Source organism: Moschus berezovskii, chromosome X, assembly GCF_049115385.1.
Source record: "Moschus berezovskii isolate FMDL1 chromosome X, NW_MosBer_1.0, whole genome shotgun sequence".
In the NCBI taxonomy this organism is placed as follows: Eukaryota; Metazoa; Chordata; class Mammalia; order Artiodactyla; family Moschidae; genus Moschus; species Moschus berezovskii.
In genome coordinates this window covers 14,787,650-14,815,445 of record NC_142488.1, presented here as the reverse complement: position 1 = coordinate 14,815,445, position 27,796 = coordinate 14,787,650, and the positions used below count along the sequence as shown (strand labels likewise).

The window sequence follows — 27,796 nt, the reverse complement described above, 5'->3', positions numbered from 1 at the left end:
TTAACTTATATGCAGAGTACATCATGAGGAATGCTGGGCTGGAAGAAGCACAAGCTGGAATCAGGATTGCCGGGAGAAATATCAATAATCTCAGATATGCAGATGACACTACCCTTATGGCAGAAAGTGAAGAGGAACTAAAAAGCCTCTTGATGAAAGTGAAAGAGGAGAGTGAAAAGGTTGGCTTGAAGCTCAACATTCAGAAAACAAAGATCATGGCATCTGGTCCCATCACTTCATGGGAAATAGATGGAAAAACAGTGGAAACAGTGTCAGACTTTATTTTCTGGGGCTCCAAAATCACTGCAGATGCTGATTGCAGCCATGAAATTAAAAGACGCTTACTCCTTGGAAGGAAAGTTATGATCAACCTTGATAATATATTAAAAAGCAGAGACATTACTTTGCCAACAAAGGTCCATCTAGTCAAGGCTATGGTTTTTCCCGTGGTCATGTATGGATGTGAGAGTTGGACTGTGAAGAAAGCTGATAGCCGAAGAATTGATGCTTTTGAACTGTGGTGTTGGAGAAGACTCTTGAGAGTCCCTTGTACCGCAAGGAGATCCAACCAGTGCATTCTAAGGGAGATCGATCCTGGGTGTTCATTGGAAGGACTGATGCTAAAGCTGAAACTGCAATACTTTGGCCACCTCATGCGACGAGTTGACTCACTGGAAAAGACTCTGATGCTGGGAAGGGTTGGGGGCAGGAGGAGAAGGGGACGACCGAGAATTAGATGGCTGGATGGCATTACCGACTCTGTGGACATGAGTTTGGGTGAACTCCGGGAGTTGGTGATGGACAGGGAGGCCTGGTGTGCTGTGATTCATGGGGTCGTGGAGAGTCGGACACGACTGAGGGACTGAACTGAACTGAACTGAAAGGAGATCAGTCCTTCCAATGGACTGATGCTGAAGTTGAAGCTCCAATACTTTGGCCACCTGATGTGAAGAGCTGACTCATTGGAAAAGACCCTGATGCTGGGAAAGATTGAAGGCAGGAGGAGAAGGGGACAACAGAGAATGAGACGGTTGGATGGCATCACCAACTCAATGCACATGAGTTTGAGGAAGCTCCAGGAGTTGCTGATGGACAGGGAGGCCTGACATGCAGTCCATGTGGTCGCAAGAGTCGGACACGACTCAGCGACTGAACTGAACTGAACTGACCTCTTTTACATATGGTAATGTAAGTTTCCCTATTACTGTCTCCATACATCTCATCCTCTCCAAGAGGGCGCTAAATGCCGTTGCAGTTGAAGTCTTCTCCCAACCCTACCTAACCATAGTGGCCCATCACTGTTAGCTCGTAGTGAGCATCTGTGAGTGAATGAAGGCTGCTTAACACCCTGGCTCTTAACCCAGGGGCCCATCTCCTGGGCTACAGTGGATGAGGAGACGGTGTCCCACCCCCACGTGCACCTGACTGCCCTGGGCGGATACTCCCTCGGTGGTGTACGTAGTGGGGATGGTCCCAGCAGGAGGAGCTCTCCCTGCCTGTGCTTTATCTCGTGCTGGGTCAGTGTCTTACCCCTGTGGGAACCAAGACAGTGGTTAGTTTCTCAAAGGATCTTCCAAACCAGGAGGCAACCCCAGCCCACTGGGGCATCTCCATCTTCACATGCAGCCTCTGCTTTGCAGCTGCCCCCAGGAGCAGGGGTGTGCTTTCCCCTGGCCCTTTCTCCACTACCTTGCTACTCTAGGAAGTAGGCTTACTCCATCCTCGGTCAACTGCTTCAATCCGAACAAGATGGAAACACATCTCTGTAATTCTATTTCTGTAGTTGTTATTCGTGGAGCACAAGCTTACTGGTGTGTTTGCTTAAAACCTTAGGCTTACTTTTTGTGGCCAAACCATCATGTAGGAGGAATACTTACATGTTCTTCTACTGAGGAAGACCCAAGCAGCTAAAACTAATCACCTATTTCCTCATATCAATTTTGGAGAAATGATGCTTCCTAAGACATAATAGATTGGGAGATATCCTAATAAATACTTGGTCCATTTGAGTATATAAGAGAAATACTATTAAAAAATTTTGCGTAATTATTAAGGCCACTCTTATACGGATGAACTCAATATCTTTCGGTTGAATTCAGCTAATTTTCAAAGTACATTTGTATTTGTTATGTGGTTATCAATGAAGCCAGTTAGAACTGTTACTTTTCCATTGCCTTCTTTTATTCTTAGAGATCATTTTACTATGCCCAGGTAGCTTTAAAAATCACTGCTTTGCTCCTCTGTTTCTATGAATATGTGTAAATTTCTCCTCTATTTCTTTTAGTATGTTTATGTGTTTGTGTAAATTTGACAAAGATATCTCTATCTATGTGTGTGTGTGTATATATATATATATATATACTTACAAAAGAGTTGCAAAGTACTACCGAACTCCTGTGTACCAGGGGCCCTCCACCTGGGGGGACTTCATCCTTCCATTGCTCCCAAGGATATGTGGAAATGTCTGGAGCATTTTGGTTTTCACAGTTGGATGTGCCACTGGCAAGAGTTATTTAGCTTAAAATGTTAACAGTCCTGAGGTTGAGAAGCTCTGCTCTATACCCGTTTCCTAATGGGTTAAGTCACCATGACAGATATATGAAAATTAAGAAATCAACGTGAATTCAATATTATTAAACTATGGAATTTTTTATTTCCCTTTTTAAAACCTGTGTCCTTTTTTTTCTGTTCCCAGAGCACCCCTTTTTAGTCTGACCCATTCTGGGACACCATCTGCAGCTTGCTCTGTTTTTCATGACCTTGGCACTTTAGAAGCGATTTCCTAGTGTCTCTCACCTGCATGTGGCACATACTACCTCCAGATAGCCCCTCCAGGTGGCGTGTGGAACCGCGGCGTGTCTTGGGGGCATGCCGATCTGGAGATGCCCTGGCTTTGAGCCGGTGGAGAGGATAGATAATCAGCGCGGTGCTGAGCTCAGGAGAGCCGCACATCAGGAGGAATTTCCCCAAAATGTCAACGGCAGCGTCACCGATGCTCAAAGGTCCCAATCCCTTTCTAGTAAGTGATGCAGAGTGAAATGCCTTGTCTCAAGTCTAGCAAAGGGCGGGTAGTAAAAACTTCAGAATAAAAGCTTGATTTATTGAGTTTCAGCCCAGGACATTTGCTGTGCAACAGTAACTGTCACCATTGAACATGTTGGCTTTAGCAAGGGTAGGAACAGTTTTAATGATTCGGAAATCTTTATTTCTGAGTAGATAACAGCTTTTCCTTTAATTTGCTGAGGTGCTGTGTTTAGCCAGAGTTGCATCTGGTGGAAACTCTGAATGAGGAGTTGGAATTCATGGGCAGGGGCAGTGGAGCTTCCTGGTGATGGGGCAGGAAGCGTTTGTGGCCCCAGTGTGTGGGTGGAGTTGTGTGCATCCCTTCCCCTGCCTTGTTTCTCTTCAAAGCATGCCTCCCCACCTGTCAGTGTGCACATTCATCTATGTGTTTACCTTCTGTCTCTGCCCTCTTAGAAAACGTACTCAGTGGGATGGAGAAGGGACTTTGCTCTGTATAGCTTATCTTCCGACTCTCTGAAAGGGAATATTTTGAAATTCATGTTTGAACGGTATTTAAAATGCTTCAGATGGAAGGAATAATACAGGCAAAGTGTCCAGATGACCCCTTACTTGGTTCTGGCCTCCTCTATTATGCCAGCTTGTTACTTTGTATTTACTTAATTGATACGAATGGCTTGTGCTGCCCATAATGTGCCACTCCCCATCTTTTTCATTTGACAGGGTAGTTTTGAGTTTGTACCTTAAAAAAAAATGTAATTCTAGGTCAGTAGTTTTCAACTAGGGGTCATTTCTATCCTTCAGGGAATGTTTGCCAGTGTCTGGAGACATGTTTGATTGTTTATTGTCCTGCTCATACCTAGTCCATAGAGGCCTGGTATGCTGCTAAACCTCCTGCAACCCACAGGGCGTCCACAGCATAGAATTCTTGGGCCCAAACCCAGCCGTGGAGGAAACCCTGGGCTCTTTCCTTCCTTAAATCTGTGGAATATCCGTCCCTTGGTAGCAATACCATATTGACTTTATCCCTTCCTCTTTTAGTGGACATTTTGTGCTTCCATTTCTCTCAGCGGACTAAGGGGGCTGGCAAGAACCGCCTCACCATCTGTGTGTGTGTGTTGGGTGGGGTGTGAGTGGGTGGAAGAGTGTTCCTCCTGGCCCTACTTCGTTCAAGGAAAAGCTTCTAAATGCCGCTTCAGAAGGGCTGGACCCATTGATGCCCACAGCACTGCCTGGGATTCCAATTCTCTGCATCCTTCCCAGTATTTGACATTAGTCACCTTTATGAGTTTTGCCAACCTGCAGATGTTAAACGAATAGCTCCTTTTAAAAATTCCATTGTCTGATTGTTATGTGCTCTGTGTTTCGTCATGTCTGACTTTTTGTCACTGCATGGACTGTCACCTGGCAGGCTTCTCTGTCCATGGGGATTCTCCAGGCAAGAAATCTGGAGTGGGTTGCCATGCCTTCCTCCAGGGGATCTTCCCAATTCAGGATTGAACCCAGGTCACCTGCATTGCAGGTGGATTCTTCAGCATCTGAGCCACCAGAGAAGCCAAAGAATACTGGGGTGGGTAGCCTATCCCTTCTCCAGAGCATCCTGCCAACCCATGAATCAAACCGGGGTCTCCAGTTAATAAGGCCCAAAACATGAGTCATTCGCATCACAAGCATTCTACAAATTGGGGGATGTTATTGTCTAGCACAGAGCATTTCATTCTCTTCACCTCTGTGACTTTGGAAATGGCATGTGTTGGGAGATCAGGCTTGACTGTTCCTTCCAGTAGAGGTCACTGTCCCTCAGTGGTCCTCCACCAGTGTCATTCTGCACCATACCCCCACCCCACCGGCAATATCTGGCAGTGACTGGAGACAGGTTTGATTTTCACAAAGTAGGTTATGTGCTGTCACCTAGAGGAGAGGTACCAGAAAGTGAGTGAAAGTCGCTCAGTCGTGTCCGACTCCTTGCGACTGCATGGACTGTAGCCTGCCAAGGCTCCTCTGTCCATGAAATTCTCCAGGCCAGAATACTGGAGTGGGTACCTGTTCCTTTCTCCAGCAGATCTTTCGAACCCAGGAATGGAACCCAGGTCTCCCGCATTGCAGGCAGGTTCTTTACCAACTGAGCCACCAGGAAAACCCAGAGGGGAGATACCAAGGTTTTTGCTAAAACCCTATGATGCCAAGGTCTGCACCCCACAGAGAACTGTCTGCTCCCAACAGAGCCAAGGTGGAGAAAACATACTGTGGATAAAATCCTAATATTTGAATCTTTGAAAGGAAGACAATGACAATCTTCATACTAATAATGAGACTTTTTATTATTATTTAAAAGAAGAGCAACCTTTAACCTCTATAAAGGTTATAGAGGGAAAAGCACACCTTCCTGAGAAGGGTCTTCTTGGGGGAAAAGGCAGCAAGGCGTGAAGGCTTGGGAATTAGCGGTGCCCCTTCAGTGTGGGCTCTGCAGGCTGGAGGGGTGGCTCGGGGGCTGGGCTGACATGCTGGCTGGGGTGGAGGGAGGTGGCTTGGCGATATATGTGACTCAGGCAGGGGTAGGGCAGGGCTCAGCTGGGTGAAAAGAACTGTGGGTGGGAGTTTCACGGGGAGGTGGTGGCCAGGCCCTGTCTCTCTGGACACAAGGGGGACATCAGGCTGCAGGAGGCCCAGGAGAGAGTGCTGGTCTGCTCCCATCTCTGCAGGGAGGCTCTGTGACTCTGCCCTGGGGGTTGGGGGTGGCAGATGGGGGGAGTAGGGGGGTGGGGGGTGCTGGCCTTGGAGCAGGGTGGGCTGCAGACAGGGAAGGCTCAGGCGGGGCCGGAGGTCTGGTTCTCAGACACTGTTGGACCCGCATTAGAAGCTACTTATCAGAGGCCCCGGCTTGGGCACAAAGGCAGGGACCACTCCGTTCCTCCACACGGGCTGGAAGGCTGACAGCCTGGGATCCGGGCTCTGCCTCCTTCTCTTGGTCTCAGAACAGTCAAACAAGCGAGGCTCGTCTAAGCTCCTTTTTCTTTCTGATGGGCCTCAGTCGGGTCTCACTGGCACAGAGGTCCGGTTGCTCCGGGCTGGGCAGACACGTGTAGAAGCTGCCGGTGCGCTCAGGGAGGGTGATCTGGATGGTCACCAGGCTCCGTCTGCGGCGGGGGTGGCGGCCGTTCCACGGGCGAGTCTTCCTGAAAGTCTTGCGGTGGCGGGAAAAGCGCAGCCCCATGAAGTGGTGGAGGAGCAGCCAGTTGGGAAAGCACCTCCAGGCCTGGGACACCAAGGCCCTGCGGGTCAGACTACGGTACAAGGCGGGCGAGTTGTCCTGGAGCCGGCTGCTGCGGGCCCGGGCCCGGCGGCTGCGGGCCCGGCGGCTGCGGGCCCGGGGCGAGCGGTGGACGGACAGGACTTGGCCTGGGTCCTGGCCCTGCGGGAGGCGGGCAGGCCAAGGCCGTGGGAGGGGCTGCGCGGCCTTGTCTGTGCCCAACCACCAGCCCAGGTACCTGCTCAGGAAGCTGCCCATGCTGGTCGGGCGGCGGGTGGGATCTTCGAGCTGCTTTGGCTTCTAGGCGTGCGAGGTCGGCAGACGTGAAGCTCAAGAGGCTCAGGCGACCGTTGGCGTTGGGCTGGCGCGTGTGGCGGTGGCACCTCGGGGTCCTCTGGACTCGGGGTCCTGTGCACGCTAGGACTGTGCCCCCCGACGCAGGACCTCAGCGGCTGCCCTTGGTCTCTGAGCAGAGTGGTTCCTCCAAGCTTCCTGCAGGCTCTGGGTCTTGGCTCTGGGCAGATCAGCCTAGGAGTGCCTGAAATCTTTGCGCTTTATATTTGAAGGGACAAAAATGAAACAGTGTACAAGTTTTTGTATTCTGTCTTTTGACGTGAAACAGCAACTGAAAAGATAATAATTGGGCAATGTGAAGATATAGAAACAAAGAGTAGCTTTTGGGCTCGGGACCTGGTAACAGTTTAGACTGTAATTCGGCTACATAGCAGAATCCCTTGACTCCCAGTTCCCTGAAAGATGTAGATTAAGGCCTGAAACACATTCCTAAATTGTTTTTACAGGAGGCTGATCCCCCAGCCCTCAGGGCTTCCTGGGTGTCTCTGGTAAAAAAAAAAAAAAATCTGCCTGCCAATGCAGGAGATGCCGGAAACCCAAGTTCGATCCCTGCATTGGGAAGGTCCCCTGCAGAAGGGAATGGCAAACCCCTCCAGTATTCTTGCCTGGGAAATCCCATGGACAGAGGATCCTGGTGGGGTGCAGCCCATGGTATCCCAGAATCAGACACGACTGAATGACTGAGCTGGCAAGAGCACAACTCCCTCCAGTTGAAGAAAACTGCAGATCACAAGAACGTAGATCCTAGACTGGTTGAAATTGAAAATTAATGATGCTTGAAACTTCACCTTGATGCCACCAATTCAAGAATTGTTCATGAGGTCATCATGCCCTGCTCCTTGAACACTATGAAACTCTTCACTACCCCCTCCAGAGTGGGTCACACAATCTTAAGGGCATTAGCCCACTGTGGCCCCCTCTGCCTGACAAAGCTGTAAAAGCTACTCTTGTATACTTCACCCAAAACTTTCTCTGTGTTTCTGTTCAGCACTGTTGAACAGAGACCAAATTTAGGCAACAAAAACATAATCTGTTCCAGGTCTCAAAAACTAGAGAAAATTGACAGAAGGACATTCTCTTTCATTATGTAAAAAAGAACACAATGCACTTGAATGCTCCTTTAAGGGAAAAGAGTGAAGTTCCTTGTATCCGTAGAGGCTGTGTTTCTTCTAGTGAAAGTGAAAGTCACTCAGTTGTGTCTGACTCTTTGCGACCCCATGAACTTATTCCATGGAATTCTCCAGGCAAGAATACTGGAATGGGTAGCCTTTCCCTTCTCCAGGGGCTCTTCCCAACCCAGGGATCAAACCCAGGTCTCCCACTTTGCAGGCGGATTCTTTACAAGCTGAGCCACAAGGAAGCCCATGAATATTGGAGTGGGTAGCCAATCCCTTCTCCAGCAGATCGAACTGGAGTCTCCTGCGTTGCAGGCAGATTCTTTACCAAGTGAGCTATGAGGGAATGGTTGCTGATGTCACTTTTGGAAATTTTATTCTTGAGAACTGGAGAAACCCATTCAGGGTTCATTTTTTAACCCTGACAATGTTGGTTTAATGTGAACTGTCCTGTGATTTTCTACCTTCATGGATTTCATGCATTCATATATAGATTGTATATAAACACCAATGCCATTTCTTTCTTGTGAAAGAAGAAATGATCCAGGTATACAGGATAGAGTGAGGCACATTTCCAGTTTACACTTGGAAGCTGATTCCTACAAAAACAGTGTTCAAAGCCTGCTTGCAAAGATTAGAGCACTTCAGTCCAGAGGTCTGTTTCTGGGCCAACCCCAATACTGGAGTAAGAGAAGAGCAGAGACAGTGGCCAAGAGAGGCAGCAAGTAGTGGATCAACAAATTTGTCTGGTTCTGAGAGGTGGAGGGCTGAATGAGGAGGACACGAGAAATTATTAGGGAAATTAGAGAAAGTATTAGGGAAGCCAGGCAAAGTGCTGAGGAAACGGATGCTGTCAGCTAACAAGTGATGGAGGTTGCAATTCTTGCTGCCTTCCACTGAGTCATTCCTTTTGTTTTTTGGGTTTGTTTTACTCTTGGTAAATTTGTTATTTAAGAAAGATCCCCAAGCCTATGATTTTGAAATAAAGGAAATTTCCTATATTATTTTATTGTTAATTGAGACAAGTCTTCATAATAGTAGAAATGGGTTAATTCATAGCTAAGATACCGCTTAAGATGGTCATAATACCAAAGTGGAATTACAGTGCAATTTGGTATTGTTTACTTATAATGTATTTTTTTTCTTCTCATCAACTGCAGAATTTTCCACGTCCTACTTTGCAATGTAACCCAGCGAGTGTCGTTCTGGTTTGTGGTTACCAATCCTTCAAGAAATCACACCCTTCCTGCTGTTGAGGTACAGTCAGCCATCAGGTAATCACTGTTAAGTATGCCTTCTCCTGGGAAATCAACTTGTTGATTAATTCAGCGGTTTTCATAGATTTTGAAGACTTCTCTCTCCGCTTCACAATGATTTGTTTATTAAGATGTCAGTGATTTTGCTGTAGTGGGCCAGAGGCCACCAGCATGGAGTGGGCAGAGGTTTGGGATGCTAGTTAACATCCTCCAGTGCCCAGGACAACACTTCCCAGTAAAGAACTGTTCAACCCCAAGTGTCAGTCATGCTGTGGTTGAGAAGCTCTGCTTTACACATTAGCTAAGAAGGTTTCATTCTGTCTTCTTTTGGCAAGAACACCTTGTAAGGCACTATTGTGTGATAGTTCATCAAATGCATTCTTGAGCCTGAATGCTCAGGTTTTGAATAGTCATTTTGCCTCTTGATAGCTATTAGAATACAGACAAATGACTTCCCCTCTTTTTGCTTTCCTCTTATCATCTATAAAACAGAAATAATTATGGTACGCTCCTCTGGGAGTTGTTGAGTAGATTAAATGCAAAGCATTTCGAGGGGCAAGTCATACCTTTGACTTTTATTTAGAAGTCCAGGAAACTATTCACATTTCTTGGGTTTCTAAGGACTTACCTTCTTGAGTTAATGTACAGTCCTTACCTTTAAAGCATACTTTTTGGGGTAAAAAAAAGGTAAAATCTTGCCTCTTATATAAATGAAAAATAAATGCTATCAAAGAATTTGGGCTTTACTGGTGGCTCAGGTGGTAAAGAATCCACCTGCAATGTGGGAGACCTGGGTTTGATCCCTGGGTTAGGAAGATTCCTTGAAGAAGGCAACGGCTACCCATTCCAGTATTCTGGCTTGGAGAATTCCATGGAATATATCCATGGGGTTGGAAAGAGTCAGACACCGCTGATTGACTTTCACTTTCATCAAAGATTTTATTATCTTATGAGTTAATGAGGGAACTAGTAAGATGTTAAACCAGTTTAATGGAGACTTCAAGGCAGCATGCAAATATAGGAATTGAAGATTTGTGGTGTTTATTTACTAAAAGATACGCCAGTCTATCCATTGGCAGTGCTCCACCAGACACAATTCACCTGATTTTCTGTGGACAAGAATCATTTACATTATATCAGTTTTCTCAAACTTAAAAATCTGAAAAATAGTTCAAAGACAGTAAAAGGTGGAAATTGTTCAGAAGGGTAGACTGGCCAGACACTCAGTCATATTTTTCACCCATTTGAAGTTTTACCCATTTTTTTTTCTGACAGTTCCCCTCCTCCTCTCCTTGGGATTAGAATAAACTTTCAAAAGTGAAATATATTCCTTTCTGCACAGAAGCAGAGGATGCAGTTTATATTTCAATTAGTGTGCAATTTATGTGTGTGAAAACTTCAGATCCCACACATGATTGGTGTTGGGCAAATTGATTTAGAAATCAAGAAAGATATACACATTTCTTGGGTTTCTAAGGATTTACCTTCTCGAGTTAATGTACAGGCCTTAGCTTTAAAACATAATTTTTATGGAAAGAGGGTAAAATCTTGACTCTCATATAAATGAAAAATAAATACTGTCAAAGACTTTGGGCTTCCCTTGTGGCACAGCTAGAGAATGAGTTACCAATATAATCTTGATCCTGAGAAAGAAAGATTGAAACAAAGTTCACTCTCCTTACAAAGGGATTTACAGGTTATTGAAATGCACATTTTTCTCTTTGCTGCTAAGTCACTTCAGTCGTGTCCGACTCTGTGCGACCTCACAGACGGCAGCCCACCAGGCTCCCCTGTCCCTGGGATTCTCCAGGCAAGAATACTGGAGTGGGTTGCCATTTCCTTCTCCAATGCATGAAAGTGAAAAGTGAAAGTGAAGTCAGTCAGTTGTGTTCAACTCGTAGTGACCCCATGGACTGCAGCCCACCAGGCTCCTCCGCCCATGGGATTTTCCAGGCAAGAGTACTAGAGTGGGGTGCCATTGCCTTCTCCGTTTTTCTCTTTATATCTAGTGAAAGAACTCATTTGCTCTTTGTAAAATGTTAGCATTTAAGGTTCAGTTCAGTTCAGTTCAGTCGCTCAGTCGTGTCCGACTCTCCACGACCCCATGAATCACAGCATGCCAGGCCTCCCTGTCCATCACCAACTCCCGGAGTTCACTCAAAGTCATGTCCACAGAGTCGGTGATGCCATCCAGCCATCTCATTCTCCGTCGTCCCCTTCTCCTCCCGCCCCCAACCTTTCCCAGCATCAGAGTCTTTTCCAGTGAGTCAACTCGCCGCATGAGGTGGCCAAAGTATTGCAGTTTCAGCTTTAGCATCAGTCCTTCCAATGAACACCCAGGATCGATCTCCCTTAGAATGGACTGGTTGGATCTCCTTGCGGTACAAGGGACTCTCAAGAGTCTTCTCCAACACCACAGTTCAAAAGCATCAATTCTTCGGCGATCAGCTTTCTTCACAGTCCAACTCTCACATCCATACATGATCAAGGGATTCGAATGCCAAATGTTTTTGTGCGAACAACCATCTGTTTCCCTTGCTGAAGTGAAGGCACTGCGGCTCTGTACCAGTGGAAAAAGGTTTAAGAAGAAGGTTTGAATTAAATTATTTCTGCACTTTGCCACTAAGAATACTGCTGAGAGCCAGTACTTAGGGAGTAAAAATTAGGAATATTGTATTTGTGAGAAAAGGGATTTTATTCAAGCCCTGTGATCAGGGAGGACTCAAGGAAAATGAGGACACTGTGGTTAAACTAGGCTTCAGTTATTGTGAGGAGGAATGAGTGCTTAGGGTGAAGGTCGAGGATGGAGATGAATATGTTCACAACAAAATGTCTGTTTCAAAGGCCCCAGTAGGAAGGGCTGTTTAGTGGATGATGGCCAGTAGAATGGGAATTTATGTCAGGGTATGGATAGGGCTCATCAGGAGTGTATGAAATTAAAGGAAACAATACCAGGAGGGCAGGACAGAGTGAAAAGAAAGATGATACATAGAAGGCAGCTAATAGGAATTTCAAGGCTGAAGAATCAATGTCATTGGGCAAAATGATACTGGTTCCACCTAATGCTTGCTTAATATTTTCTGGTTCACAAGGCATATTCTGATGCATCTTTGGCTTTTAGTATCAACACCAGTCATTTCTGAGTTATTATTGTTGTCCTTGCTTTATAAATGAGAAAACTGAGGCTCGGGGAGATTAATTGATTTTCCCAGGTCACCATGTGAGAAAAATAAAGAGTGATGACTTGAACGCAGGCACCCTGCCTTTGCATCGGTGATCCACACCTCCCCCCAACAGAGTATCCACACCTATGGAATTAGGTGAGGGATGAACGTTCAGTTCTAAGAGGTCTGTTTTTCATCTGTTATGAGGACCTGGCTTTATTCAAGGCCAATTTTGACTAGAAAGTATCCATGGTGATTGACGCCTCCTGGGGAGTTCAGTGGTGGATGGAGATACAGTTTGTATTGAACTAGAACTTCTGATCAGCCTGACTGCTAAGCAACAAAGTAGACAGAGTGAGAACACAGAGCAACTTTTCATTTTACTGTTATCTGTTGCTGGAGGGGCTCATCATTTATGGAAAGTTTTGTACTATCAAAATTAGGTTACAAAAAAAGAAATCCTTCCATCGTTTCATTAAAATTGCATTGATTGTCCTGTGCTGCAGATTACCTGGCTAGGATTCTCCTTCACATGAGTAATCAGGCGTCCTGTAGATTTTCATTGCTAAGGGTGGTCTTTCCTGACACCCTGGTACTGGTCTGCAGAGATTCTGAAGCTATTACTGTCTGGTTCAAGAAGTGCACCGTCCAGTACAGAACTCAGCAGCCTCACGTGGCTCTCAAGAACTCGAAATGTATCTAATCCAAGATTAGATATGCTCTGTCAAGTACACACCAAATTTCAAGGACTCTGCCCAGAATAAAATGTGAACAAACTTACTATTGATTACATGTTGAAATTATATTTTCTTGGATATATTGGGCAAATATATATTATATTAAAATCAATTTTGCCTATTACTATATTTTTAATGCAGTTCCTAGAAAATTTGACATCACAGATACTTTTGTGATGTCTTTACATTCCCTCCCTTTGGACGCTCTTCCCTTGAGTCCTGTGATTTTATATAGACCCATGTTCTTCACAGTGGCCTTTGAATCATCTCCCTGTATCAGAATCACCTGGAACACTTGTTGAACATGTAGGTTCCTTTGCTCTACAACAGAGCCACTAAAGTTCATTCTCTGAAGGAGATACATTCTTTTTTTTGAAACTTAGTTGATGTACAATTGAAAGAGATATGTCTTAACGAATATCCAGCTAATTCACTTTTTTGAGGGCTTCCAATTTAGCTACTTACATTTCGATTACCACTGATGGAGTTCATTTAGCTGAATTCTGGGGCACATGCAAGCTTTGCTGTCTAAATTATTGATATTACTTCCAGAGAGAATTTCTGACTGGTGAAAGAGTTACTAAGGTAGGGAGGAAACAAAACTTTCACAATGAAAGGAGAAAATAATCTTGTTTACAAGCACCTCTGATTCAGAGGGCAAGTGGAGAGAGTCCTCAGCTCTACTTTGATGCTTCTAAGCCTTCCCTTCTGACACCAAGGAAGAGGAATTCTATGAAGTGGGCATCACAGGGACACACACTGGTTTTCAAAAGCGTTGGTGCCCATGTGGGGCATGCAGGTTGTGTTTGGCCAAGTTTGTGTTTGAGTCAATGTTTCTGCTGAGAATTTCCACTTTCCATATGGTTCACGCTGGTTATTAGCAGAAGGTAATCATTTTAAATTTGTGGCTTTGCAATTTTTTTTCACAAATGATCAGTGAAATGCCATGGAATGAATGTGATCTATGTCGCTGAATTAAACTTAAGGATTAAGATCAAGTTGTAATTGCTTGATTTTCTGCTCTTGGCATGGCATGTAATGCTGAGAGACTTGATGCAAATTATTAATTTGTTTTCTTTTGCTTTCTAGAATATTAAGATATATTCTGTTGCAGCATTTCCATGCCTGTGTTTAATAGCTTTAAGGTTTATATTAATCCTGAAATGCTAGGATTCCGTGCTTTCCAGCAGTTGTAACCTTCATGAATTCACTTCATCCCCTTGTTTCCCAATTTCCTCACTAGTGTGCCGTGGTGTAGGTGGTGGAAGAATGGGCTTTGGAGATGGACTACTTGGATTCAAAGTATTTATTGGCTAGACTCTGCTCTTGGATGTAATGCATGAACTGTATGGCTCTCAGGAAGCACAGGCAATGAGTCAGGGAAGCCAAGCTGAAGAGAACATGGTTTGTGGTGCTGGAGTCAAGTTGGTTAAATGTTTCTTTACTATCTGTGCATAGATAACTTTGCTCAGGGGACAGTGAGCTGTATTAGAAAGAATTAATTTGTTGGAATCAAACGTTAATAGAGTAGCATTCTCGAAGGAGTGCCTGGCACATAGCAAGTGCTCAGTAAGTGTTATCTCTTAGTGTTATTTTGTTATCCTGCTGATGCTGGTCTTTCAGTTCATTTGTACTGGGATCAGCTATCTTCCTTCTGAGCAAACTCTCCAGTAATATAATAATTGGGCGTGCAGCATCATAATCTGTTGCTTGGGAGAAGTGACCCTGTTACTACAACCTTGCCTTCACAAATTTAGTTCATGTTCAAACCAGGAAAACAGATGGCCAAATCTCCTGTGTCAACCTGGAGAGCATCAATAATTAGCAAATAGAGACAGGACAGTCATGATAACCTTCTGAAGAGAAATTGATTTGTTAGGTTTTCCACTTGATATGGAAAAATTTGGGTTTCTCTTAGGAACAGCATTGCTTCAAAAGTGGGGAGAGGGTGCAGTTTGAAGTGGGAGGAGCTCTGATCTTTGTGATGAAAGTTTTGTCTGTTTGTCGAAAAGATAGAAGTTGCCCTCAAAAGCCTTTAGTGTTGAGGAAGACACAGATTTGTTCAAGAATGCCATCCACAGGTTAGATAGTAATGAACATAGTTTGTGTGATAGAACATCTGAAACCTAGAAGATCAGAGTGACCACGGGGTCATCTGAATCAGCCTTCTACTTCTACAGAGAAGAGTGCCAGTGTCATCTAAGACATGTGCATCTTTTAAGTTACCTTTGGGAAAATTCTCAAGTGAAGCTTTAACTCTTCTGTTGGCCATGTCAATAACAGCATTCCATTGATTGTTCAGAACCTCTGGGTGGAAAGTGTGCAGTCACTGTGGCCCAAACTAGGTGAACTGAAATACTAGCTATACCTGTTAGCTGAGTGAGGTTTGTTGCATCATCAGATTTCTCCATCTGTACGAGGGAGGTAATGTCTCACAGGGCCTCCATGAAGATTGGGTGAGAGAAATGTGTATCAAGTATAATATGTGCTAAATAAATAGTAAGTGTGATCCAAGATGAGCTTAACCCATTTCTGTGATGAAAGAATGCTGGAAAAGATTTTCCAGATATTGGCACATCCAGATATTGGCACAGTACTGCAGAAGCTTCTGCAATTCATTGGCCTATTGCTTGAGATTTTATTAGTTAACAAACACCTATTTTAAAAAGCCAGACGTCTTGTTAGGTCAGCTGTTTAGTGTCATGTGGTGAACTGGCTAATCAGCCTTCTCTCTGAAAAAACAATACCCTGATTCGTAGCATTTGCTGATTTCCTATCCACTCTGAAATTTCTGAATATTTAACAGTCTCCTCTTGCAAGCCTGAACCAGCGGCTTCAGCATGTCATCACAACTGCTGCCTCTTCGGGAAGTAAATTTGAGGAGATTGCTTCCTTTCTCTATTACCATCTAGTTGAGAATAGCAGTTTGTGAAATAAGAGGTTTGTGGAAGGAAAAGAGTTAGAAAAGTGATTTTTTTCTGTTAGAGAACGATTAGGAAGTTGGGTAGGTGGAAAGGCAAGCAAGACAAACTGCATATACTTGACACTGACATCTGTACTAGATCTGTGTCTAGCCCCAGGCTGGAAGTGGATATGTTAGCTCTTTGGTCAACTTTATGACGATGGTGATGATGGTGGTGGTGACAGTGATGGTGGATGATGGTGATGGCTTTAATGGTGGGGATGATGTGATAATGGTAATGATGATGAAGTTGATGATGTGATGTGTGTTTTAGTTGAAAGAACACTGAATCGATACTCTTGGTTTTGGGTCCCCGTCTTAGGCCCTAGCATTTATTGGCTGAGTGACTTGATGCGGTCACATACAGAAAATGAGGATCAGTTCAGTTCAGTCGCTCAGTCGTGTCCGACTCTCCGCGACCCCATGAATCACAGCACGCCAGGCCTCCCTGTCCATCACCAACTCCCGGAGTTCACTCAAACTCATGTCCACAGAGTCGGTGATGCCATCCAGCCATCTCATTCTCGGTCGTCCCCTTCTCCTCCCGCCCCCAACCTTTCCCAGCATCAGAGTCTTTTCCAGTGAGTCAACTCGTCGCATGAGGTGGCCAAAGTATTGCAGTTTCAGCTTTAGCATCAGTCCCTCCAATGAACACCCAGGATTGATCTCCTTTAGAATGGACTGGTTGGAGTCTTCTCCAACACCACAGTTCAAAAGCATCGATTCTTCGGCTATCAGCTTTCTTCACAGTCCCACTCTCACATCCATACATGACCACGGGAAAAACCATTGCCTTGACTAGACGGACCTTGGTTGGCAAAGTAATGTCTCTGCTTTTTAATATGCTATCAAGGTTGGTCATAACTTTCCTTCTAAGGAGCAAGCGTCTTTTAATTTCATGGCTGCAATCAGCATCTGCAGTGATTTTGGAGCCCAAAAAAATAAAGTCTGACACTGTTTCCACTGTTTTTCCATCTATTTCCCATGATGTGATTGGACCAGATGCCATGACCTTTGTTTTCTGAATGTTGAGCTTCAAGCCAACCTTTTCACTCTCCTCTTTCACTTTCATCAAGAGGATTTTGAGTTCCTCTTCACTTTCTGCCATAAGGGTAGTGTCATCTGCATATCTGAGGTTATTGATATTTCTCCCAGCAATCTTGATTCCAGCTTGTGCTTCTTCCAGCCCAGCGTTCCTCATGATGTACTCTGCATAGAAGTTAAATAAGCAAGGTGACAATATACAACCTTGATGTACACCTTTTCCTATTTGGAACCAGTCTGTTGTTCCATGTCCAGTTCTAACTGTTGCTTCCTGACCTGCATACAGGTTTCTCAAGAGGCAGGTCAGGTGGTCTGGGATTCCCATCTCTTTCAGAATGTTCCACAGTTTATTGTGATCGACACAGTCAAAGGCTTTGGCATAGTCAATGAGGCAGAAATAGATGTTTTTCTGAAACTCTCTTGCTTTCTCCATGATCCAGCAGATGTTGGCAATTTAATCTCTGGTTCCTCTGCCTTTTCTAAAACCTGCTTGAACATCTGGGAGTTCACGGTTTACATACTGCTGAAGCCTGGCTTGGAGAATTTTGAGCATGTCTTTACTAGCGTGTGAGATGAGTGCAATTGTGCGGTAGTTTGAGCATTCTTTGGCATTGCCTTTCTTTGGGATTGGAATGAAGACTGACCTCTTCCAGTCCTGTGGCCACTGCTGAGTTTTCCAAATCTGCTGGCATATTGAGTGCAGCACTTTTACAGCATCATCTTTCAAGACTTGAAATAGCTCAACTGGAATTCCATCACCTCCACTAGCTTTGTTCGTAGTGATGCTTTCTAAGGCCCACTTGACTTCACATTCCAAGATGTCTGGCTCTAGGTCAGTGATCACGTTATCGTGACTATCTTGGTCATGAAGACCTTTTTTGTACAGTTCTTCTGTGTATTCCTGCCACCTCTTCTTAATATCTTCTGCTTCTGTTAGGTCCATACCATTTCTGTCCTTTATCGAGCCCATCTTTGCATGAAGTGTTCCCTTAGAATCTCTAATTTTCTTGAAGAGGTCTCTTCTTTTTCCTATTCTGTTGTTTTCCTCTATTTCTTTGCATTGATCACTGAGGAAGGCTTTCATATCTCTCCTTGCTATTCTTTGGAACTCTGCATTCAGATGCTTATATCTTTCCTTTTCTCCTTTGCTTTTCACCTCTCTTCTTTTCACAGCTATTTGTAAGGCCTCCTCAGACAGCCATTTCGCTCTTCTGCAGTTCTTTTCCATGGGGATGGTCTTGGTCCCTGTCTCCTGTACAATGTCACGAACCTCCGTCCAGAGTTCATCAGGCACTCTATAAATCAGATCTAGTCCCTTAAATCTATTTCTCACTTCCACTGTATAATCATAAGGGATTTGATTTAGGTCATATCTGAATGGTCTGGTGGTTTTCCCTACTTTCTTCAATTTAAGTCTGAATTTAGCAATAAGGAGTTCATGATCTGAGCCACAGTCAGCTCCTGGTCTTGTTTTTGCTAACTGTATACAGCTTCTCCATCTTTGGCTGCAAAGAATATAATCAATCTGATTTCGGTGTTGACCATCTGGTGATGTCCATGTGTAGAGTCTTCTCTTGTGTTGTTGGAAGAAGGTGTTTGCTATGACCAGTGCGTTCTCTTGACAAAACTCTATTAGCCTTTGCCCTGCTTCATTTCGTGCTCCAAGGCCAAATTTGCCTGTTACTCCAGGTGTTTCTTGACTTCCTACTTTTGCATTCCAGTCCCCTATAATGAAAAGGAGATCTTTTTTGGGTGTTAGTTCTAAAAGGTCTTGTAGGTCTTCATAGAACCGATTAACTTTGGCTTCTTCAGCATTACTGGTTGGGGCATAGGCCTGGATTACTGTAATATTGAATGGTTTGCCTTGGAAACGAACAGAAATCATGGCGGCCGAGAGGAGCTACCCCACGTCCAACAGGCGGTGGCTGCGTGGGCACAGGAGGGCCGAGAGGAGCTACTCCGCGTTCAAGGTCAGGAGGGGCGGCCTTGAGGAGATACCCCTCGTCCAAGGTAAGGTATAGTGGCTGCACTTTGCTGGAGCGGCTGTGAAGAGATTTTCCACGACCAAGGTAAGAGAAACCCAAATAAGATGGTAGGTATTGCGAGGGGGCATCAGAGGGCAGACACACTGAAATCATAATCACAGGAAACTAGCCGATCTGATCACATGGACCACAGCCGAATGTGGTCCACTGGAGAAGGGAATGGCAAACCACTTCAGTATACTTGCCTTGAGAACCCCATGAACAGTAACAAAGGGCAAAATGATAGGATACTGAATGAGGAATTCCCCAGGTCGGTAGGTGCCCAGTATGCTACTGGAGCTCAGTGGAGAAATAACTATAGAAGGAATGAAGGGATGGAGCAAAAGCAAAACCAATACCCAGTTGTGGATGTGACCAGTGATAGAAGCAAGGTCCGGTGCTGTAAAGAGCAATATTGCATAGGAACCTGGAATGTGAGGTCCATGAATCAAGGCAAATTGGAAGTGGTCAAACAGGAGATGGCAAGAGTGAACGTCAACATTCTAGGAATCAGTGAATTAAAATGGACTGGAATGGGTGAATTTAACTCAGATGACCATTATATCTACTACTGTGGGCAGGAATCCCTTAGAAGAAATGGAGTAGCCATCATGGTCAACAAATGAGGATAGTATCTTCTTAAATAGTTATGCGATGGGAAGACAAAATTAGAGAATACATACAAGTGCTTTAGACACTGGGCAATGCTGTTTCAATGTAAAGAAGCATCACCATCAAAAAGCAGTTACAAACTGCTAACTCTATGCAAACTGGCATTTTGGGCTATAAAAGCAAAGTCACAGACACAGCACAATTTCACACTTGTATGTATATAATAGAATTGATTCATGAATCTTTTATATAAATGGACTGTTGTAATGTTGTTATCTTAGGAAGGGACCTTAAACAATGATCTGTATCCATTTTTCCAGATGCCAAGGCCCAGAGAGGTAAAAATATCTTATTCCATTCCTTTATTGACCATGCGTTCTGTGATAGGAACTCTAGAATGTATTGTGGAAGAGATGTACAGAGATAACATGGGTGGCCCTTGCCTGTAAGGAGATGATAATCTTGTAGTTGTAACAAAGCCAGGTCAAGGACTCAGGACACTGAACCCTAGCCAATGTTTATAGTTGACTAGTGAGTGAAGTGAGTGAAATTCGCTCAGTCGTGTCCAACTCTTTGTGACCCCATGGACTATACAGTCCATGGAATTCTCCAGGCCAGAATACTGGCGTGGGTCGCATTTCCCGTGGTGCAAGTCCACGACAGTTGACTAGAGTCACTAATAAATTCACTTGATTCTTTCTGGTTATATTTCTCTTCCCCCCCCCAAAAAATTTCTCTTCCCATAAGGTCAATAGTAAAGAAAAGTGTATTTGAGTTTCTATGAAGTTTTTCACAAGGCGCTGGGGCTCAGCCAGCGTTTTCACATCCTGAAACTTCACGTTCTTATAAAGTCTCAATCAAATGAGTGAACTGTCTTGAAAACAGAAATGTAAATGAACTGAGAAATGTTAGAGCTAATAATTGTTTTACTTTGCTGATCTTAAATGTACACACTCAATAGGAATCAAATATGTGTTTTGAGCAAAGTGTGGGAAGATGAAGTAAGTTCCAGGTCCACTCCTTTCACCAGTCTTGTCCCATCCTGAAGGACAAGTTCCTCTCCATGTTTGAGTCTCAGTTACTTCATTTGAAGAACAGAGATGATAATAAAATCTCCATAGTATTACAGTAGAAATTGGATAAGATGATGTATACAAAGCAGTCTTCTTTGTAATAGACACTAATTCTTATTGTTTCTGCTATCACATGACAGATAAAAAAGAGACCAGTTAGAAAGTAAGGGCACAAGTATTTAAACCAGATGTCCTTGATGCCAAAGCCCACCAGTCTCACGATGCTGCAATGCCCACTAAAATTGTTCCAGCAATTCTGCAGTTTTCCCAGGGCTAATCTACACTGATTAGATGACAGTTGCAATTCCCCAATCATCAACTCTGTCCCGTTTTGAAATATTTGTGTGTCCTTTGTTGTTTTTCTGGCTGTTCTTGATCCTTGCTTTTCAACCTTATCTTGTTTGAAGGGAGACAGAAATACTCTTTCTGGTTTTAGCTGCCACTAGTTTATCTTGAGCAAACTCTGCTCCTCAACACCCCCTTGCCACGTGGGCCACCCAATACAAGCAGACCTCCTTTTCTTGTGCTTCACTTTATTGCGTGTTTTTTACAAATTGAGGTTTTATGGGAGTTTTTTACAGATTGAAGTTTTATGGCATCCCGCATCAAGCAAGTCTATCAGCACCATTTTTCCAACAGCATTTGTTCACTTTGCGTCTCTGTGTCACATTTGGTAATTCTTGCAATGTGTCAGTCATTTTCATTATTTTTGTATTTGTTATGGTGATCTGTGATCAGTGATCTTTGATGTTACTGTTGGAATTTGGGGTGTGAGCTCCATAGACCATGCCCATATAAGATGGCAAACTTAATGGTGAATATTGTGTGTTCTGACTGCTCCACCAACCAGCTTTTACCCATCTCTCTCCCTCTCCTCAGGCCTTCTATTTCCTGAGACAAGAATATTGAAATCAGGCTAATTAATAACCCTACAGTGGCTTCTAAGTGTTCAAGTGAAAGAAAGAGTCATGTATCTCACTTTAAATCAAAAGCTAGAACTGATTGAGCTTAGTGAAGAAAGCATGTTGAGAGCTGAGACAGGCTGAAAGCTAGGCCTCTTAGACCAATCAGTTAGCCAAGTTGTGAATGTGAGGGAAAGGCTCTTGAAGGAAATAAATAATTCAGTGAATACACAAATGATAAGAAAGTGAAACAGCCTTATTGCAGATGTGGAGAAAGTTTCAGTGGTCTGGATAGAATATCAAACCAGCCACAGCATTCCCCTAAAACCAAAGCTTAATCCAAGTAAGGCCCTGATTCTAATTTGTGGAGGCTGAGAGAAGTGAGGAAGCTGCAGAAGAAAAGTCTGAAATTAGCAGAGGTTGGTTCATGAGGTCTGAGGACAGAAGCCATATGTGTAACATAAAAGTGCAAAGTGAAGGAACAAATGCTGATGTAGAATCTATAGCAAGTTCTCCAGAAGACCTAAGATAATTAATGATGGTGGCTATACTAAAGAACAGATTTTCAGTGTATATGCAACAATCTTTTATTGGAAGAACATGCCACCCAGGACTTCCATAACTAGAGAGGAGAAGGCAGTCCCTGCCTTCAAAGTTTCAGAGCACAGACTGACTTGTTAGTAACTAATTAACTGGTGACTCAAAGTTGAAGCTAGTGCTCATTTATCATTCTGAAAATTCCAAGGCCCTTAGAACAAAGCCTGCATAATAGCACATCTTTTTACAACATGGTTCACTGGATATTTTTTAAGCCTACTCTTGAGGCCTGCTGCTCAGGAAAAGATTCCTTTCAAAGTATTACTGCCCATTGACAATGCACCTGGTCACCCAAGAGCTCTGATGGAGATCTATAACAAGATTAATGTTGTTCTTATGGCTGTTAACACAGCATCCATTCTGCAGCCCATGGATCAAGGAGTAATTTAGACTTTCAAGTTCTGTTATTTAAGAAATACACTTCATCAGGCTATAGCTGCCATAGTGATTGCTCTGATGGATCTGGGTATAGTCAGTCAAAACCTTCTGGGAAGGAGTCACCATTTAGATGCCATTAAGAACATTCATGATTCATGGGAAGAAGTCCAAATATCAACATTCACAGGAATTTGGCAGTTGATTCCAATCATCAGGGATAACTTTGAGAGGTTCTTTGCTTAAGTGGAGGAAGCAGCTGCAGATGTGGTAGAAAAAGCAAGAGAACTAGAATTAAAAGGTGACAAAGGAGGCTTTGAAGAACTGCCTCACCATCTGTGTGTGTTTGTGGTGGGTGGGTGGAAGAGTGTTTCTGGTGGCCCTAGTATGTTCAAGGAAACACTACCAAATGCTGCTTTAGAAGGGCTGGACCCATTGATACTCACAGCACTGTCTTGGATTCCAATTCTATGCATCCTTCCCAACAAAGAGCCTCCAACAATCCATGGTTTTCTGTTAGTGAGCTAGAGGTACTTATAAGTGAATCACTCACATGCTTTTACTGGTAAATCAACATGTTGATTAATTAAATCCAATTTCGTAGACTTCGAATATGTTTCTTTCAGGCACCAAGTGGTAAAGGATTTCATTGGTCAGTTAATATTGGAGATTAGCATATATCAGTGGTGCTTAACCAGGGTTGAGTTTGCAGTGGACATTAGAGAAACTCTGCAGACATTTTTGGTTGTCAGTACTTGGGGCTATTACTGGCATCCAGTGAGTAGAGGCCAGGGATTATGCTAAACATCCTACAGTGCACAGGACAGCCTCCCATAATGTTACTGTTGGTATATTTATTGGGACCACATAAAATTAATGGAAAACAAACAATTTATCAAGAATAACCATTTAAGGAGAAGTGACATCAAAGGTGTCTTTATGATGTCTTCCTAGTCAATAAAATGGTATGGATTGTATTAGTTCAAGTTTTTTTGTGTGCCTTAGGAATGTTTTACAGTTGTTTTGGTTAACATTTTATGTTAAATTCATTGCAAGGTATTTTAGTTTTTTAGTTTGCATTGTAAGTAGGGTTCTTTCTTCCATTATGTCTTCTGTGATTTTATATGTCAAAGGAATTGACTTCTATAAATTAATATGGCACTCCACTAATTTTTTTTGTGATTTCCTTTATATTTTTTGATCTGACTTTATTGGCTACTACCAGAATTTAATTCAATTTAATATTTAGTATGCTAATAATAGTGTCATTAGTAGATATCCTTTCCACATTAGGCATACTATTTACTTTTGAGCTGATATTAATCTACTTTATTAGGCTAGGGAGTTCTTTCATTTCTGATTTATTTTTTAAAAAATAGTGATTTTGTCTAATGTGTTTTTGGAATCTCCAAATACATGTCCAAACTGAGACAAGGTGTTAGCATATTTTTTTTTAAATGTAGAAGCATTATAAGATGTTAAAAAGTGATGTCAAAGTTTGAGCCCAGCCTTGTGTTAAAGGGGCAGACTAGAATTTCTTAATATAGAAATGTAAGAAGAACATACCTGTTCATGATCTACCTCTTATGGGCTGCTTCCAGGTGACAGATTCTGAGAGTGGCAGGTTAGTCAGGGACCCTGATTAGGTCCAGTAATCCAGGCAGGTGAGCATCAGGCAGGAAGAATCAAATAATCCACAAGGGCATCTCTTTGTGGTGAAAACCACTCAGGAACTGGATGATGAGCTGATGGTATCAGGGGAATCTGGGGAACCAGCAGTGGTCTAGAGGAGCTCCAGTTACCTGCGGACACCTTAGGACAGCATCATGCCCATGCTTTGCTCCTGTAATTAGCTACGTATCTCTCTTTTTAAATTTTAGATATAACTGACTTTTTTTTTAAAAAAATTGAGACATAACTGACACTTGTTTAGTCCTCAGTGGGAGGCGTTAGGTGGTAGCTGGTGCATAAATAAGAAGGCCTCTCTTGGTAGGGACAGAGATCCATCCCAGGAAGGGCGTCTTAAAAAGAGAGAAGTTTCGAAACACCAGGAAACACTCTCACTAGCGAGTCTGTGGCGAGCCTTGGAACCTCAGAGGGCAACATACCTGGGAGGGAAAATAAGTAAATAATTAAAACCCACAGATTACATGCCCAGTGGTAACTCCCAGCGGAGAAGCAGCGCAGACGCCTGCATCCGCCACTAGCAAGCGGGGGCTGCGAAGGGAGGCATGGGCTGTATAGCTTAGAGTAAGGACCAGGCCTGAATGCCCCGAGGGCAATCTGAGGGAGCTAACTTGAGATAGCAAAGCAGACTGTGGGATAGCTACCCTGTGGAAAGGCAAAAAGCCCTAACCTAAGACACCACCAGAACCTCTCACAGAACAAAGGACTGAGCAGAGCTAGCCGGCTGCAGACGGCCCATCCCCTGCTGAGACAGGCAGAGGAGGGCAGCCAGAGCCGGAAAGGGGCAATCGCAGCCCCAGAGAGGCATCATCTACCAAACTGCAAGCAGGCTTCATTGCTAACCAAGACTTCTTGGGATTCTGGATGGTCGACATCCACCTGAGAAGGTGCGCCAGCTGTACATCCAGAAAACTGAGCGGGAGAGACCAGGGAGGTGATAAGTCGCAGCGACCGCACTCGCCAAACACCTGGTCACCTGAGCTGCTCAGACTGGGGAAGGGCACAAAACGCAGGCCCAACCAAGTCTGCGCCTTTGTGGAGTACCCGAGTACCTGAACCTGAGCGGCTTTGACCTGAGAAGTGCATGCAACCCAGGGCCCGCCTCTGACAGTTCCAGGCAGAGCAACCTAGAGCCTGAGCAGTATAGACAGGGAAAGCACACATGCAGTGAGTGGGGCAAACCCAGTGTGGCAGAGACATTGCGAGCACTCCCCACAGATGCCAGTGATATTTGTTTGCAGCGTTCCTCCCTCCCCACAGCACGACTGAACAAGTTAGCCTAAAAAAGTGTCGACCACCGCCCCCTTGTGTCAGGGCGGAAATTAGACACTGAAGAGACCAGCAAACAGAAGAAGCTAAAACAGAGGGAACCACCTTGGAAGTGACAGATGGAGAAGTCTTGAGGCTACTGCAAGAATAAGACTGAAAACCAAAGGCAGGAGGCTTAAGTCCAAATCCTGAGAACAGCAGAGAACTCCTGACTTCAGGGAATATTAATCGATAGGAGGTCATCAAATGCCTCCATACCTACACTGAACCAAGCACCACCCAAGGGTTCAACAAGTTCCAGAGCAAAACATACCATGCAAATTCTCCAGCAACACAGGAACATAGCCCTGAGCTTCAATATACAGGCTGCCCAAAGTCACTCCAAACCCATTGACTCATTACTGGACACTTCATTGCACTCCAGAGAGAAGAAATCCAGCTCCACCCACCAGAACACCAACACACCAACACAAGCTTCCCTAACCAGGAAACCTTGACAAGGCACCCGTCTAACCCCACCCACAGTGAGGAAACTCCACAATAAAGAGAACTCCACAAACTGCCAGAATACGTAAAGGCCACCCCAAACACAGCAATATAAGCAAGATAAAGAGGCAGAGAAATACCCAGCAGGTAAAGGAACAGGATAAATGCCCACCAACCCAAACAAAAGAGGAAGAGATAGGGAATCTACCTGATAAAGAATTCTGAATAATGATGGTAAAAACGATCCAAAATCTTGAAAACAAAATGGAGTTACAGATAAATAACCTGGAGACAAGGATTGAAAAGATGCAAGAAAGGTTTAACAAGGACCTAGAAGAAATAAAAAAGAGTCAATATATAATGAATAATGCAGTAAGTGAGATCAAAAACACTCTGGAGGGAACCAACAGTAGACTAACGGAGGCAGAAGATAGGATAAGTGAGCTAGAAGATAGAATGGTAGAAATAAATGAAACAGAGAGGAAAAAAGAAAAACTAATTAAAAGAAATGAGGACAATCTCAGAGACCTCTGGGACAATGTTAAATGCCCCAACATTCAAATCATAGGAGTCCCAGAAGAAGATGACAAAAAGAAAGACCACTTGAGGAGATAATAGTTGAAAATTTCCCTAAAATGGGGAAGGAAATAATCACCCAAGTCCAAGAAAGCCAGAGAGTCCCAAACAGGATAAACCCAAGGCAAAATACTCCAAGACACATAGTAATCAAATTAACAAAGATCAAACACAAAGAACAAATATTAAAAGCAGAAAGGGAAAAGCAACAAATAACACACAAGCGGATTCCCATAAGGATAACAGCTGATCTTTCAACAGAAACTCTTCAGGCCAGGAGGGAATGTCAGGACATACTTAAGGTGATGAAAGAAAATAACCTACTGCTCAGATTACTGTACCCAGCAAGGATCTCATTCAAATATGAAGGAGAAATCAAAAGCTTTACAGACAAGCAAAAGCTGAGAGAATTCAGCATCACCAAACCAGCTCTCCAACAAATGCTAAAGGACCTTCTCTAGACAGGAAACACAGAAAGGGTGTATAAACTCAAACCCAAAACAATAAAGTAAATGGCAACGGGATTATACTTATCAATAATTACCTTAAATGTAAATGGATTGAATGCCCCAACCAAAAGACAAAGGCTGGCTGAATGGATACAAAAACAAGACCCCTATATATGTTGTCTACAAGAGACCCACCTCAAAATGTGGGACACATACAGACTGAAAGTGAAGGGCTGGAAAAAGATATTCCACGCAAATAGAGACCAAAAGAAAGCAGGAGTAGCAATACTCATATCAGATAAAATAGACTTTAAAACAAAGGCTGGGAAAAGAGACAAAGAAGGACACTACATAATGATCAAAGGATCAATCCGAGAAGATATAACAATTATAAATATTTAAGCACCCAACATAGGAGCACCGTAATATGTAAGACAATTACTAACAAGTATGAAAGGGGAAATTAACAATAACAAAGTAATAGTGGGAGACTTTAATACCCCACTCACACCTATGGATAGATCAACTAAACAGAAAATTAACAAGGAAACACAAACATTAAATGATACAATAGACCAGTTAGACCTAATAGATATCTGTAGGACATTTCACCCCAAAACAATGAATTTCACCTTCTTCTCAAGCGCACATGGAACCTTCTCCTGGATAGATCACATCCTGGGCCATAAATCTAGCCTTGGTAAATTCAAAAAAATTTAAATCATTCCAAGCATCTTTTCTGACCACAATGCAATAAGACTAGATCTCAATTACAGGAGAAAAACTATTAAAAATGCCAACATATGGAGGCTGAACAATATGCTGCTGAATACCCAACAAATCA

At 43.6% G+C, this 27,796-nt stretch overlaps 1 protein-coding gene across 7 annotated transcripts in view; it reads right to left on the bottom strand.

Annotated features, from left to right (window-relative positions):
* Nucleotides 1–5,852: 5,852 nt before the first annotated feature.
* Nucleotides 5,853–27,796, bottom strand: part of LOC129564375 (carbonic anhydrase 5B, mitochondrial-like) — a 48,666-nt gene continuing 26,722 nt past the window's right edge. For 3 of the 7 annotated variants that reach the window (XM_055438316.2, XM_055438314.2, XM_055438315.2), the window contains exon 4: nucleotides 5,853–11,556. In XM_055438316.2, coding sequence (XP_055294291.2) covers nucleotides 11,465–11,556 — 92 coding nt within the window. In that variant the 3' untranslated portion in view covers nucleotides 5,853–11,464. Of the gene's footprint in view, nucleotides 11,557–24,052; nucleotides 24,299–24,390; nucleotides 24,595–27,796 lie in introns of those variants that run through there. The other 4 variants (XR_016036972.1, XM_088834217.1, XM_088834218.1 and 1 more) reach the window with 3 other exon arrangements.